At 37.1% G+C, this 14,000-nt stretch overlaps 1 protein-coding gene across 1 annotated transcript in view; it reads right to left on the bottom strand.

Moving 5' to 3' along the window:
- ADAM32 (ADAM metallopeptidase domain 32) overlaps positions 1 to 14,000 on the bottom strand; it is a gene marked incomplete at its 5' end in the record, with an annotated part of 181,699 nt that overhangs the window by 114,651 nt on the left and 53,048 nt on the right. The window contains one exon of the mRNA XM_087418258.1: positions 2,554 to 2,622. Coding sequence (XP_087274384.1) covers positions 2,554 to 2,622 — 69 coding nt within the window. The remainder of the gene's footprint in view (positions 1 to 2,553; positions 2,623 to 14,000) is intronic.

Below are 14,000 nucleotides of genomic sequence, written 5' to 3'. Positions count from 1 at the left end.
TGTGGTGATGGTACTGTTGAGTATCTTAACTGTGGTGGTGGTTACGCAAGGCTACATATGTGATTACTATCACATAAATCTACACAAAAAACACACAAATGAATGCTGAAATCTGAATAAGATCTGTGGAAAGTGCCAATGTCAAATTCCATACCTATAAAGCATCTCTCTAGAGTACACCATCCCTTGGATATTCCATAGGACCATCTATATCCATATCCATAACTAAACTCATCAGCCTCCCTCAAAACTCTGCTCCTACATACATTTCCACTAGTTTAGCAAATGCTATTACAACCTCCCACACTTTTTATACTACAAGTTCCATGAGAGCAGAACTGTTTCTGTTTTATTCCCTGCTGTATCCTCAATAAATAGAACAGTAACTGGCATCTAGATGATGCTCAATAAATTTATTAAGTGGATGAGTAAATCAAATCAATTTACAAGTCTTTCTAGTTCAACCTCATCAGTAACTTTTAAAATTGTCCTTTTCTTTCTATTCCTAATTCTAATAATTTATAAATTTTTACTTTGACTACTGGAATAGTCTCTTAACTTGTTCCTCCTTCTCCAATTTTCCCACCAGCAATCCAATCCCTACACTATTACACAAATGATGATTCTAAAATGAAAACATGAACATGCCACTCCCCTGTTTAAAATCTTTAATGACTCTCCATCACCTTTAGGATAAAATCCAAATATCATGTCAATTCTTCATCTCTTTCCATTTTCCTTCTGCAACCCTGTGTATTAATCATACTAAACTTCTTGCAGTTTTCTCAAAAGAACCTTCTCTCATATTTATGTGCCCTTGCAAAGAAAGGTTTTGACAAAGTCTTCCCTGGCCCCACCCTCTCCCTATGACGCAACTAATCAATCCAGAATCCAACCCCCAAGGACCTCCATTATCAGGCTCTTATACTCCAAGCCAGTTTTCCCTTACCCCAATCACCCAAGGGCCAGGTACCAGACAACTAGAGACAACCCCTACACCCCAGAACCCACTGAAACTAGCCTACCCTTCCCACAGCAACCACAATCAAGGCTCCTTGCTCATATTTTCCCCTTGCTCCCTCTGTCTCCTGACCTACCCTGTTGCTTCCCATGTGACTTCTGCATGATGTGGTGTGCCCTCTCCTCTTGGGAACTACGAAGAATAAACTATCTTTCCAGTAGCAATCATCTCCTTATCTGTTGGCCTCACCATACCTGAATAATAATAAAACCTACATTTTAAAACACCTGCTTGCATGCTCTTATAGTACCCCAAGTTGCAATTGTGTGTTTCCATGTCTTTCTACATTATTGGACTGTGTTTTTATTGTGCCATTTTCTTTCCTCCATCATGACACTGAATTCACTAGGCTACAATTGTGGATGTAAAATCTGTGGTCACTGAAGATAATATCATTCTTGTTCTTCTTTATATGCCCAACATCTAGTAACACAGATGTCACAGCTGGCTCGATGTTTGTTTTATTACAGAAAATGTAAATATGTAAAAGAATATAGAAAATGGATGTTTAATCAGTATTATATGGATGGAAAACCTGGCAGTTTGGACAAGGTCCTTTAAAACAACTCAAAATTTGTAACATAATCCTGAAACAATATGATTTTCATAATCCAAAACATTCCCTGGAAACTTAGTCATCTTTACTAGAAATATCTTAACTTGCTTTTAAATGTTCCCTTCACTCTTTCCCCTACACTCTAATAAATCAAGTATTTTCATATCCTTCTCCAAATCTCCCTTGTCTCTGACCCTCAACTCTGGCTTCCTGACAGGCTCTACATCCTAAAAAGAGAATTGATGGTGAGTATGATCCATATTCTCTGTAGTATTCCATAGATGTGACAATCAAATGCTTATCATCAGAACAAAACCTGGAGAGTATATTTTTACCCTTGTTTTCTGAGATCTTTGAAACATAGGGAAATAAAGGCACACCTGGTTGAGTAGAAACTAAGTTGTCATCCCAAGATCCTAAAGTTCAGAGGTCCTCAAATTGTCTATGAGAATCAGAGATCCAGAGTTACGTTTAGATCAGGTAAACAACAGACTGGAATAGGTGCACCATCAAAAACTACTAAAAAAACCCTGACACATTAACATAAACAGTTCTCATAAACAGTTGTACTATCATCACTTTTGTGCCAATAAATATTGTATAGGGCAAAACATTCCCTAGATTACATACTGCTCTTCAAGTGCCCTAAAACAAGAATTAAAAACTTAAAGAATTTCACTTAAAACAAATATAATCATTAAAAAATATTGTGGATTGAGAGAAGCCCTAAAGGTATAAAGTATTAGCAAAAAAATCATTTTGTTATGCAGGACTGTTATGTAAATATTTCAAATAAAACATTTCTGAGAGAACTAGTGTAATTTTGAATATATGGTTTTTCAGTTTGCAAATATTTCCACTGTTCTCTCTATGACATGTTAGTAAGAAGACTGGAATCTTTAAGTTCCTTTCTAGACAGAGATAATCATACATTCACACCAAATATTTAAAAGCAAAGAAAAAGCAAAAGACATACCAAAACTTTGTCCACCACAATATGTACTTCTAGATAAAGAGGAATTAAATCTGGAACAGTTGATTCTGACTAGAAAAAGGAAAAACAGCATTTAAAAACTTTCATAAATTGTTTATTCTGAACTTTTAAGATCGTTTTTCCACATTTATTGAGGTATAATTGACAAATAAAGTTGTATATATTTAAAGTGTAAGACTTGAAATTTTGATATACATATACACTGTGAAATAATTGCCACAACCAAGCTAAATGACATATCCACCTCACAGTTACCATTTGCTTTTTTTGTGTGTGTGTGTGTGTGTGATGAGAACACATAACATCAACCCTCTTAGCAAATTTCAAGTTTATAGTACAGTATTGTTAACTATAGTCACATTACTGTATATTAAATCTCCAGAACTTATTCATCTTGCATAACTGAAACTGTGTACTCTTTGACCAACACTTCCCCATTTCTCCTTGTCCCCGGCTCCTGGAAAATACCATTCTACTTTCTGCATCTATCAGTTTGACTATTTTAGATTTCACATATAAGTGAGATCACACAGTATTTGTCTTTCTGTATCTGGCTTATTTTATTTAGCATAATGCCCTCCAGGTTCATCCATATTGTCACAGATGGCAGGATTTCTTTCTTTTTTAAGGCTGAATAATATTCCATTGTATAAATTTATACATATATGTCACATTTTCTTCATCCTTCATCTCTCAATGGACGTTTAGGTTGTTTCCATATCTTGGCTATTATGAATAATGCTGCAACAAACAAGTGAGTGCAGATATCTCTTTGAGATACTGATTTCATTTCCTCTGAACATACACCTAGAAGTGGCATTGCTGGATCATATGATAGTTCATTTTTAATTTTTTGAGGAACTTCTATACTATTTTCCATAGTGGCCACACCAATTTATATTCTCACCAACAGTGTACAAGTGTTCCCTTTTCTCCACATCTTCGCCAACACTTGTTATCTTTTGTCTTTTTTGGTAATAGCTATCCTAACCAGGTGTGAAGTGATGGCTCACTGTTGTTTTTCATTTGCATTTCCCTGATGATTAGTGACGTTGAGCACGTTTTCATATATCTGACGGCCATTTGTATGTCTTCTTTTAAGAAATATCTATTCAGGTCTTTTGCCATTTTTAAATCTTGTTATTTCATTTTGCTATTCAGTCACATGAGATTCTTATACATTTTGGATATTAACGTCATATCAGATATATGGTTTGCAATATTTTCTTCCATTCCGTAGGTTGCCTTTTCATTTTGTTGACTGTTTCTTTTGCTGTGCAGAAGCTTTTTAGTTTGATATAGTCTCACTTGTTTATTTTTGCTTTCTTGCCTGTGCTTCTGTCGTCATATCCAAAAAATCATTGTCCAGACCAATGTCAAGAAGTTTTTCCCCTGTTTTCTTCTAGGAGTTTTACAGTTTCAGGTCTTACATTTTAAGTATTCAATCCATTTCACCACAGCATTTACAGGATATGCTAGGGTGTTTGCTTTTTACAATTGGTTAATATCAATATCTAGTGTTTTAAGTTTCATGGAAATGGACTTAAGTGATAAGAACATTGGTGATGAAGCTATCATAGTACTCATTAGATCCACAGCTTCCCATCTGTGACCTAAGAATAAGAGAAGCAGCATGTCTAACCATCTATTTCATCTGCATATGAGAAATAAATTAAACTTCTGCTCTACAAATTATTTAGGTGTGGAAGATTTTTTTAAGTGTTTACATTTTTTGCAGTGCCGCCGATCAAGAAATGAGTCTATTTCCTCTCACTTCACTTTAGGTTGGGCCTTGTAACTTTCATTAGATAATTAACGCAGTAAAAATGCTGGTGACCCAGTTCTGAGTCTTAGGAAGCCTTGCATGCTGCCACTCCTACTCTTAGAACCATATTTATACACCATTTGTACAAGCCTGAGCCAGCCTGATAGAAAGTAAGAAACAAGTGGCCCATTCACACCCACTGCCCCAGCCAAAAGCAGGGGAATGCTTCATGAAGAAAGAAGCTGCTGACTTCTATAAGAGAGTATTGTTGTGTTCGAACTTACCCACGCACCATCACATCCCCTACTCTCAGTGGCAGCCATGAGGATGCTGGCCCATGTTCCTGATGTGGCTCACTGGTGCCAGAGAGGGCAATACCAAATTTGTTCTCAAAGAATTACAGTCGTGTGTTGAGCTGTCCAGCAGCTCCCTGAAGGACTGACTCAAGGGTTTGCCTCTGTTTTCTCATCTTGGAACTTTCACAGGGTTAGAGTGGATACCCAGGCAGTGTTTGTCAAAAGATTTAAAGCCAAAAACACTAGCTGCAGCCACGTGGCACAAGGGATAACAGATCAGACAAACAATAGGCACTAGGAAAGAAAAACCTAGGAAAGAAGAGGCCGAGGAAGGAGATATGTGTGAGAAGAAAGGCTTTGAAAAACTCCTGCATATACCTGGAAATCTAGAAGGTCACACATGCCCAGGGCTGGACACATGCTCAGAAAAGATTTGAGAAAGCACTGAGCTTTCTCCTCTGACTGACCTTTAGGTACTGTGCAAGCAAGAGTGAAGGCTAAGGTAGAGTTGTAAATGACCAGGATAAGCATTGTAGGAATGCCCACACACAGAGGCAATATGCAAAAACCAGAAGAGTTTGTTGTTGTTGTTGTTTTTATTGTTGGTTACAGTCATTTAAGGAAATCGGTCCATTCATTAGCTGACCACTAATGGAAAACAGACTTCAAACACAAATCATAGTCTATAATAAAAACAGTTCAGAAAAATCACTAAACAAACTACAACCCACAATAAGCACCAATAACAACCCATGAAGGGGGGGGACTCTGGTTTCTAGAGTTACCACTTAATAATAGTCAAAATGTCCAGTTCTCAACAAAAAATTATGAGGCATGCAAGGAAACAAGAAAGTGCAGCCCATTCACAGGGAAAAAAGAAACAGAAACGGTCCCTAAGGAAGTCTAGACATTGGATTTACTAGACAACAATGCTCAAAGAGCTAAGAGAAACCATGGACAAAGAACCAAAGGAAACAAGAATGATGCCTCACCAAGTAACGAATAACAATAAAAATACAGAAAGTATAAAAGAGAAATTCTGAAGCTTAAAATACAATAACATAAACGAAAATTCAAAGGTCAAAACAAATCAATCGAGGTTATCCAGTATGAGGAACAGAATAAAAAAAGAATAAGAAAAATGAACAGCGTCTAAGAGACCTGTGGGACATCATCAACAGTATCAGCATAAGCATAATATGTGTCCCCAGAAGAAGACAAAGAGAAAGGAGCAGAAAGAAAATTTGAACTAATGGGTGAAAATGGTCCAAATTTGATGAAAGATATGAATCTACACATCCAAGAAACTGGAAAAACTCTAAGTAGGATAAATTCAAAAGGATCCACCAACACACATTAAAATCAGACTGTCAAAAGCATTGATAAAGACAAAATTTTGAAAGCAGCAAGACAGAAGTAACTCATCATGAACAAAGGATCCTCAAAAATATTAACATCCAATTTCTCATTAGAAACCACAGAGGCCAGAAGCAGAGGGATGACATTTAAAGTGCTGAAGAAAAAAGTGTCAACCAAGAATTCTATGTCTAATAAAACTAACCTTCAAAAATCAAGGAGAACTTAGGACATTTCTCAGATAAACAGAAACTGAGCGAGTTGGTCACTAGTAGAGCTGCCAGTTATGGACTGAAGTGTCTCCTCTCAAAATTCATATGTTGAGGTCCTAACCACCAGTGCCTCAGCATGTGACCATAATTGGAGATAGGGCCTTTAAAGAGGTAATTAGTCTAGGTCACTAAAGTGAGCCCTAATCCAATATGACTGGTAACCTTACAAGAAGAGAAAATTAGGATAAAGACACACACAGAAGGAAGACCAAGTGAAGGCACAGGGAAAAGACGGCCTAAAGCTAAAAAGAGAGGCCTTAGAAGGAACCAACCCTGCCAACACCTTGATCTCAGACTTCTACTTCCAGAACTGTGAGAAAATGAATTTGAGCTGCTTAAACCACCAGTCTGTGGTACTTTGCTATGACAACCCTAGGAAACTAATACACTACCCTACAAGAAATGCCAAAGGTAGTCTCTCAAGCCAGAATGAAAGTACATTAGACAGTAACTCAAAGCTATACAAAGAAATAAAGAACACAGTAAATGTAACTACTTGGGTAAATATAGGAGCCAGTATTATTATATTTTTGGTTTATAACTTCTCTTTCTTCCCATACCATTTAAAAGCAAATGCATAAAACAATAATTATAAATTAATGTTAATGGGAATACAATATTTAAAGATATAATTTGTGACAAGAACAACATAAAGGGAGTAGAAATATATAGAAGCAGAGCGTTCATTTTCTTTTTTATTTTTCTTTTTTTTAATTTAGGTAACATTGGTTTACAATATTATATAAATTTCAGGTGTAAGTCATTATATTTTGATTTCTGTGTAGATTACACCATGTTCACTACCCAAAGACTAATTACCATCCATCACCATACACATGTACGAATTATCCCTTTCACCCTCCTCCCTCCCCCCTTCCCCTCTGGTAACCAGCAACCCCATCTCTGTAGGAGCAGAGATTTTGTATACTATGGATGCTAAATTTATATTAATTCAAACAAGGATTATTATAAATTTAAGATGTTAATTGTAATATCTAGGGTAACACTAAGAAATTAACTAAAAATATGCAGAAAAAAATGAAAAGGGAATCAAAACAACACACAAGGAAAAACAATCAAATAAAAAAAAGAAAGTAGTAATGGCATAATTGAAGAGCAAAAACATATATAATACATATAGAAAATAAATGATAAAATGTCAAAAGTAAGTCTTTGTCAATAATTAATTGTAAATGTAACAAACTCTCCAATTAAAGGGCAGAGATTGGCAGAATGAATCAAAAAAAATACGATCCAACTATATACTGTCCAAAAGAAACTCACTTTAGATCTAAAAACAAAAAGTTGAAACTGAGAGCATGGAAAAAGATATTGCATGTAAAAGTAACCACCAGTAACTGAGATGGCTATACTAATATCAGAAAAAAAATAGACTTTAAGCCAAAAAATTTTAAAAGAGTCAAAGAAGGATATCATATATTGATAAATGGGTCAATCTATCAAAACATACATTTAAAAGCATACACACATTTAAAAATAGAGCCCCGAAATATATGAAGCAAAAAACTGAAGGGAAAAATTGAGAGATCTACAATAATAGATGGAGACTTCAATACCTCATTTTCAATAATGGATAAAACAACTAAACAGAAGATCAAGAAGGAAATAGAGGACTTTATCAGCACTATAAACCAAGGAGACCTAACAGACATATACAGAACAATTCACACAACAGCAGAATATATATATTATCCTCAAGTGCTCATGGACCATTCTGCAGGGTAGACCATATGTTAGGCCACAAAGTGAGTCTTAATAAACATTTTAAAGATTTAAATCATATAAAGTATCTTCTCTGACCACAGTGGAATGAAAATAGCAATCAATAACAGAAGGAAAATTCTGTAGAAAAATTCACACATACATGGAAATTAAACAAAAAATTTGTGTTTTTTTTGTTTTTTTGATGAGGAAGATTCGCTCTGAGCTAACATCTGTTGCCGATCTTCCTCTTTTTACTTGAGGAAGATTCACCCTGAGCTAACATCCATGCCAGTCTTCCTCTATTTTGTATGTGGCTTACCACCACAGCATGGCCACCAAAGAGTGGCGTAGGTCCATGCTGGGGAACCAAACCCAGGCCGCCAAAGCAGAGAGCGCCAAACTCAATGACCAGGCCATGGGGCCGACCCCCAAACATTCTTAACCAACGGGTCAAAGAAGAAATCATAAAGAAAATTAGAAAATAGTTTTTTATTATAAATTTTATTTTTGAACCAAATAGGTTTTATAGGTTATTTTTGCAGCATACAATTCCCACTCCCCATGTTTAATATAAAGTATATAATAAAGAGGTTTTTTGTTGTTTTTTAAATGAAGAGTTGACTAGCTAATTAGTTCAGCAAATATTGTTTGCTCACCTTCCATGAAAAGCAGTTTAGCTCTGACAATACAGCGGTAAATCAGTCAAACTATCCCTGGTGTTGATTTTTTTTTTTTTTTTACCTTTTAATCCCCTTCACCAATTTTACCCACCTTCTGCTCCCAACACTGTCTCTGGCTACCACCAATTTGTTCTCTATATCTATGAGCTTGGTTTGTTTTTTAGATTCCATATATAAGAGAGATCATATGGTATTTGTCTTGCTCTGACATTTTTCCCTTAGCATAATGCTCTCAAGGTCCATCCACGTTGTCACAAATGGCAAGATTTCCTTCTTTTTTAAGGCTGAATAATATTCCATTATGTGTATATATACATACGCCGCAATTTCTTTATCTATTCATCCCACGATGGACACTTAGGATCCTTCAATATCTTGACTATTGTAAATAATACTGCATAGAACATGGGGGTGCATATCTTTTCAAGTTAGTGTTTTCATTTTCTTCAGGTAAACACCCAGAAGTAGAACTGCTGACTCACATGGTACTTCTATTTTTAATTTTTTGAGGAACATCCATACTATTTTCCATGGTGGCTATACCAATTTACATTCCACCAACAGTGCACAAGGGTTTCCTTTTCTTCACATCTTAGCCAATGCTTATTTCTTGTCTTTTTGATAATAGCCATTCTGACAGGGTGAGGGGTGATATCTCATTGTGGCTGTGATTTGCATTTCCCTGATGATTAATAATATTGAGCATCTTTCATATACTTTTTGGCCATCTGTATGTCTTCTTTGGAAAAATGTCTGTTCAGATCCTCTACCCATTTTTCAATCGGACTGTTTGGGTTGTTTTTTTTGTTTTTTTGTTTTTTTTTTTTTTTTTGCTATTGAGTTGTATGAGTTTTATATATTTTGGCTATTAACTCCTTATCAGCTATACGGTTTGAAAATATTTTCTCCCATTCAGTCCTTTTCATTTTGTTGATGGTTTCCTTTGCTGTGGAGAATCTTTTTTGTATGACACAATCCTACTTATTTAGTTTTTCTTTCATCTCTTTTGCTTTTGATGTCAGATTAAAAAATCATCACCAAGACCTATGTCAAAGAGCTTACCACCTATGTTTTCTTCTAGGAGTTTTATGGTTTCAGGTCTTACGTTAAAGTCTTTAATCCCTTTTGAGTTAATTTTTGTGAATGTTGTAAGACAGTGGTAGAGTTTCATTCTTTGCATGTGGCTGTCCAGTTTTCCCAACACCATTTATTGAAGAGCCTGTTGTTTCCCCACTGTATATTCTTGGTTCCTTTCTCATAAATTAATTGACCATATATGCATGGCTTTATTTCTGGGCTCGAAATTCTGTTCCATTGATGTATGTGTCTATTTTTATGCCAATACTATACTTTTTTAATTACTACATCTTTCTAATATAGTTTGAAATCAGGGAGCATGATGCCTCCAGCTTTGTTCTTCTTTCTCAAGATTCCTTTGGTTAGTCAGTGTTTTTTTGTGGTTCCATCCAAATTTTAGGATTATTTGCTCTACTTCTTTGAAAAAACGCCATTGGAATTTTGATAGTGATTGCACTGAATCATTAGATTGTTTGGGGTAGTATTTTAACAATATTGATTCTTCTAGTCCAGGAGCACAGAATTTCCATTTATTTGTGTCTTAATTTCTTTCATTAACATCTTGTAGTTTTCATTATACACATCTCTCACCTCCTTGGTTAAATTTATTCCTAGGTATTTTATTCTTTTGGATGCAATTGTAAATGGGATTACTTTCTTTATTTCTCTTTCTGATAGTTCATTATTGGTGTATAGAAATGCAACAGATTTTTGTGTATTGACTTTTCATCCTGTAACGTTACTAAATTCATTTATTAGTTCTAACAGTTTTTTGATGGAGTCTTTGGGATTTTCTATGTATAATATCATGTCATCTGCAAATAGTGACAGTTTTACTTCTTCCTTTCTAAACGGAATGACTTTTATTTCTTTTTCTTGGCTAATTACTGTGGCTAGGATTTCCAATACTATGTTGAATAAAAGTGACCAGAGTGGGCATGTTTGTCTTGTTCCTGATCTTAGAGGAAATGCTCTCAGGTTTTCACTGTTGAGTATGATTTAGCTATAGTCTTGTCATATATGGCCTTTATTACGTTGAGGCACATTCTTTCTATACCCACTTTGTTGAGTGCTTTTTTACCATAGACAGATGTTGAATTTTGTCAAATGCTTTTTCTGCACCTATTGAGGTGATCATATGATTTTTATCTTTCATTCTGTTAATGTGGTATGTCACATTGACTGATTTGCAGATGTTGAACTTTGCATCCCCGGAATAAATCCCACTTGACCATAGTGTATGATCCTTTTAATGTATTATTGAATTTTGTTTGTTAATATTTTGTTAAGGAGTCTTGCATCTATTCATCAGGATATAGGGGATGAATACAAGAATATCCCTGTATTCATACAGGGATATTGGCCTGTAATTTTCTTTTCTTGTGCATATCCCTGTCTGGTTTTGGTTATCAGAGTAATACTGACCTTGTAAAATTAGTTTGGAAGAGTACCCTCCTGCTCTAATTTTTGCAAGACTTTAAGAAGGAGTGGCATTAATTCTTTTAATGTTTCATAGAATTCACCAGTGAAGCTGTCTGGCCCTGAACTTTCGTTCATTGGAAGGTTTCTGATTACTTATTCAATCTCCTTACTAGCGATTGGTCTGTTCACATTTTCTATTTCATAGTGATTCAGTCTTGGTAGGTTGTATGTTTCCAGGAATTTATTCATCTCTTATAGATTGTCCAATTTGTTGGCATACAACTGTTCATAGTAGTCTGTTATGAGCCTTTATATTTCTATGGTATCAGCTGTAACATCTCCTCTTTCATTTCTGATTTTATTTACTTGAGTCCTATCTCTTTTTCTTGGCGAGTCTAGCTAAAGGCTTGTCAATTTTGTTTATCTTTTCAAAGACTCACTTCTTAGTTTCATTAATCTTCTCTATTGTCTTTTTAGTCTCTATTTCATTTATTTCTGCTCTAATCTTTGTTATTTCTTTCCTTCTACTAACATCGGACAATGAGAAGAAAATCACATCAAAGCAGGTAAGAGAAGCTGGGACACAATCTTGTCATAAACTCCACCCCTGGCACAATAACCGACAACTGGGAGAAAATTCAAAACCCAGAGCTTCTCTCCAAGGAGCAAAGGGTTCAAACACCACATCAGGTATGTCAACTTTTAGGACCCGCACCTGAGAGACAAGCCCCCAAACATCTAACTTTGAAAACCAATGGGGCTCACATCCCGAGACCCACAACACTGTAGTGATCTGGGAACCAGCTCTGCACGCTTGCACTTATCCACCCCAGGGCAAAGCTCAGAGGCAGCTGATCACACCCAGACTTAAAGTGATGGAGGCTCACCTACTTACAGTAAAGGGTCAGCTTGAGGGGTAGGCGTCTAATTTAACACACACATCTGGGTATCTACTAGAACACTCTCTGTGGATGGAGACTGGCGGGAGCCATATTCACACTTTCTTTTTCTTGTGCTCCAGAGCACCAGTATCTCCCAAAAGAGAGCTTTTACCTACATCTGGTGCCCTGATCTTTGCAGTTGGTGCCCAGGGCACACTTCTTGACTACCTGACTCTGGAGGCCAGGGGAGCTTGTGTTCCTGCTCCCACGGGACTGTAATAATTGGTGTCACCCAGAAAGGAGTTCATAGTCCTGTCTGGCACCCCAATTTTTGTGGCTGCTCTCAGGGGACATCTCTATATTGCCTGGCTCTGGTGGCCAGTGGGGCTTTCACTTGTGGGTGAAAAAGTCCCACAGGACTATAGCTAAGAAAGAGTTCTTAAACAGCTACCACCCTCACAGCACAGCAAGAGGCAACAGACCTAGGAGTTTGATCTTTCTGTCAAGAAGGCCTATTAGCTAATCATGGTTGTACCCTGAAGGGCAGGCTTCTAATTAAACATGCATCTAGGGGCGGACTGTAATCCTTCCCAGAGACCTCAGAAGGCAGGTGCTAACTTTGCACTCTCCCTCTGCCATGCTCTAGAGTGCCACTGTCTCCTGGAGGAAAGCTTTACACATGGCTGGTGCCCTGGTTTTTACATCTGATGCCCCAGTTTTTGCAGCTGCTGCCCAGGGGACATCCCTTGATCACCTGGCTCCAGTGCCAGGTAGATTTGTATTCCTGGCACAAGACTGTGGCAATCAGAGAGATGGTCTTAGCAGGCTTCCCCCCAACCAGGGCACTGCACAGACAGCAGAGTGAGGCACAGCTCCCAGTCTTTCTGTGAAGGAAGCCTCTTTGTTTGCCCTGGAGCTTTGGCCTGAGGGGAAGGCTTCAGGGTTGGCCCACACCTAGTGAACGAGGGAGTTGCTCTCAAGGAACATAGGCTGTGGACACTATCTTGGCACTCTCTCTCTGCCTTGCTCCAGCTCGCCAGTATCTCCCAGAAAAGAGCTTATACATTTATCTGGAATCCCAGTTTTCATGACTGCCCCCAGGCAACACCATCAAATCTCCTGGCAGGTGGGGCTAACACTTGTAGTCCCACAGGACTATATATATATGCATACTTTTAAAAGCTGCTGCTGAGGTCTGGCTCCCAAACAGCCTGAGTCTAGGTGCTGAGATTCTCCCCTTAAAAAAACTAACAGGTCTTGGCATATCCTCAACTACTGGGAGCTGTTAAAAATATAATAGGCTGCTTGGACAAGCACAAAGGTTTGAGAGACGACAAAAAGCTGGGGCAGGGTTGAATGACAAGGTTCACCTCCAACACAAGGCCACTCCTTAAAGACTAGAAGAGGTGACTGTTTCTTCTACTTTATATAAACCAACACAGAGAGTCAAGCAAAACAAAGAAATAGAAGGGTATGTTCCAACTGAAAGAACAAGATAAAACCTCAGGAAAAAACCTTAACAAAACAAAGATAAGTAATAAAATAGAGAAGAGAAAAAAATCAACAAAGTAAAGGTGGTTTTTTGTAAAGATAAAATTGACAAATCTTTAGCTAGACTGAGACAAAAAGAGAAAACTCAAATAAATAATCAAAAATGTAGAAAGAGACATTACAATGGATGACTCAAAAATAAAAAAGATCAGGGTTCCGGTTCAAGAGGACAATGTAGGAGGATCCTGACTTCACCTCCTGCCATGGACATATCAAGTCTACAGCTACATACAAACAATTTCCTCTGGGAAAAGCCCAAAAACTAGCTGAGCAACTCCTACGCATGAGGCAAACGAGAAAAAACCCACATCGAAGTGGGTAGTAGAGGCTGAGACACAATCTCATCATAAACCCTACCCCCAGCACAGTGATCTACAGTTGGAAGGGACCTCAAAACCCCCAGC

Source organism: Ceratotherium simum, chromosome 28, assembly GCF_057802395.1.
Source record: "Ceratotherium simum simum isolate JZ-2026a chromosome 28, ASM5780239v1, whole genome shotgun sequence".
Lineage (NCBI taxonomy): Eukaryota > Metazoa > Chordata > Mammalia > Perissodactyla > Rhinocerotidae > Ceratotherium > Ceratotherium simum.
This window is presented reverse-complemented; position numbering and strand designations above follow the sequence as displayed.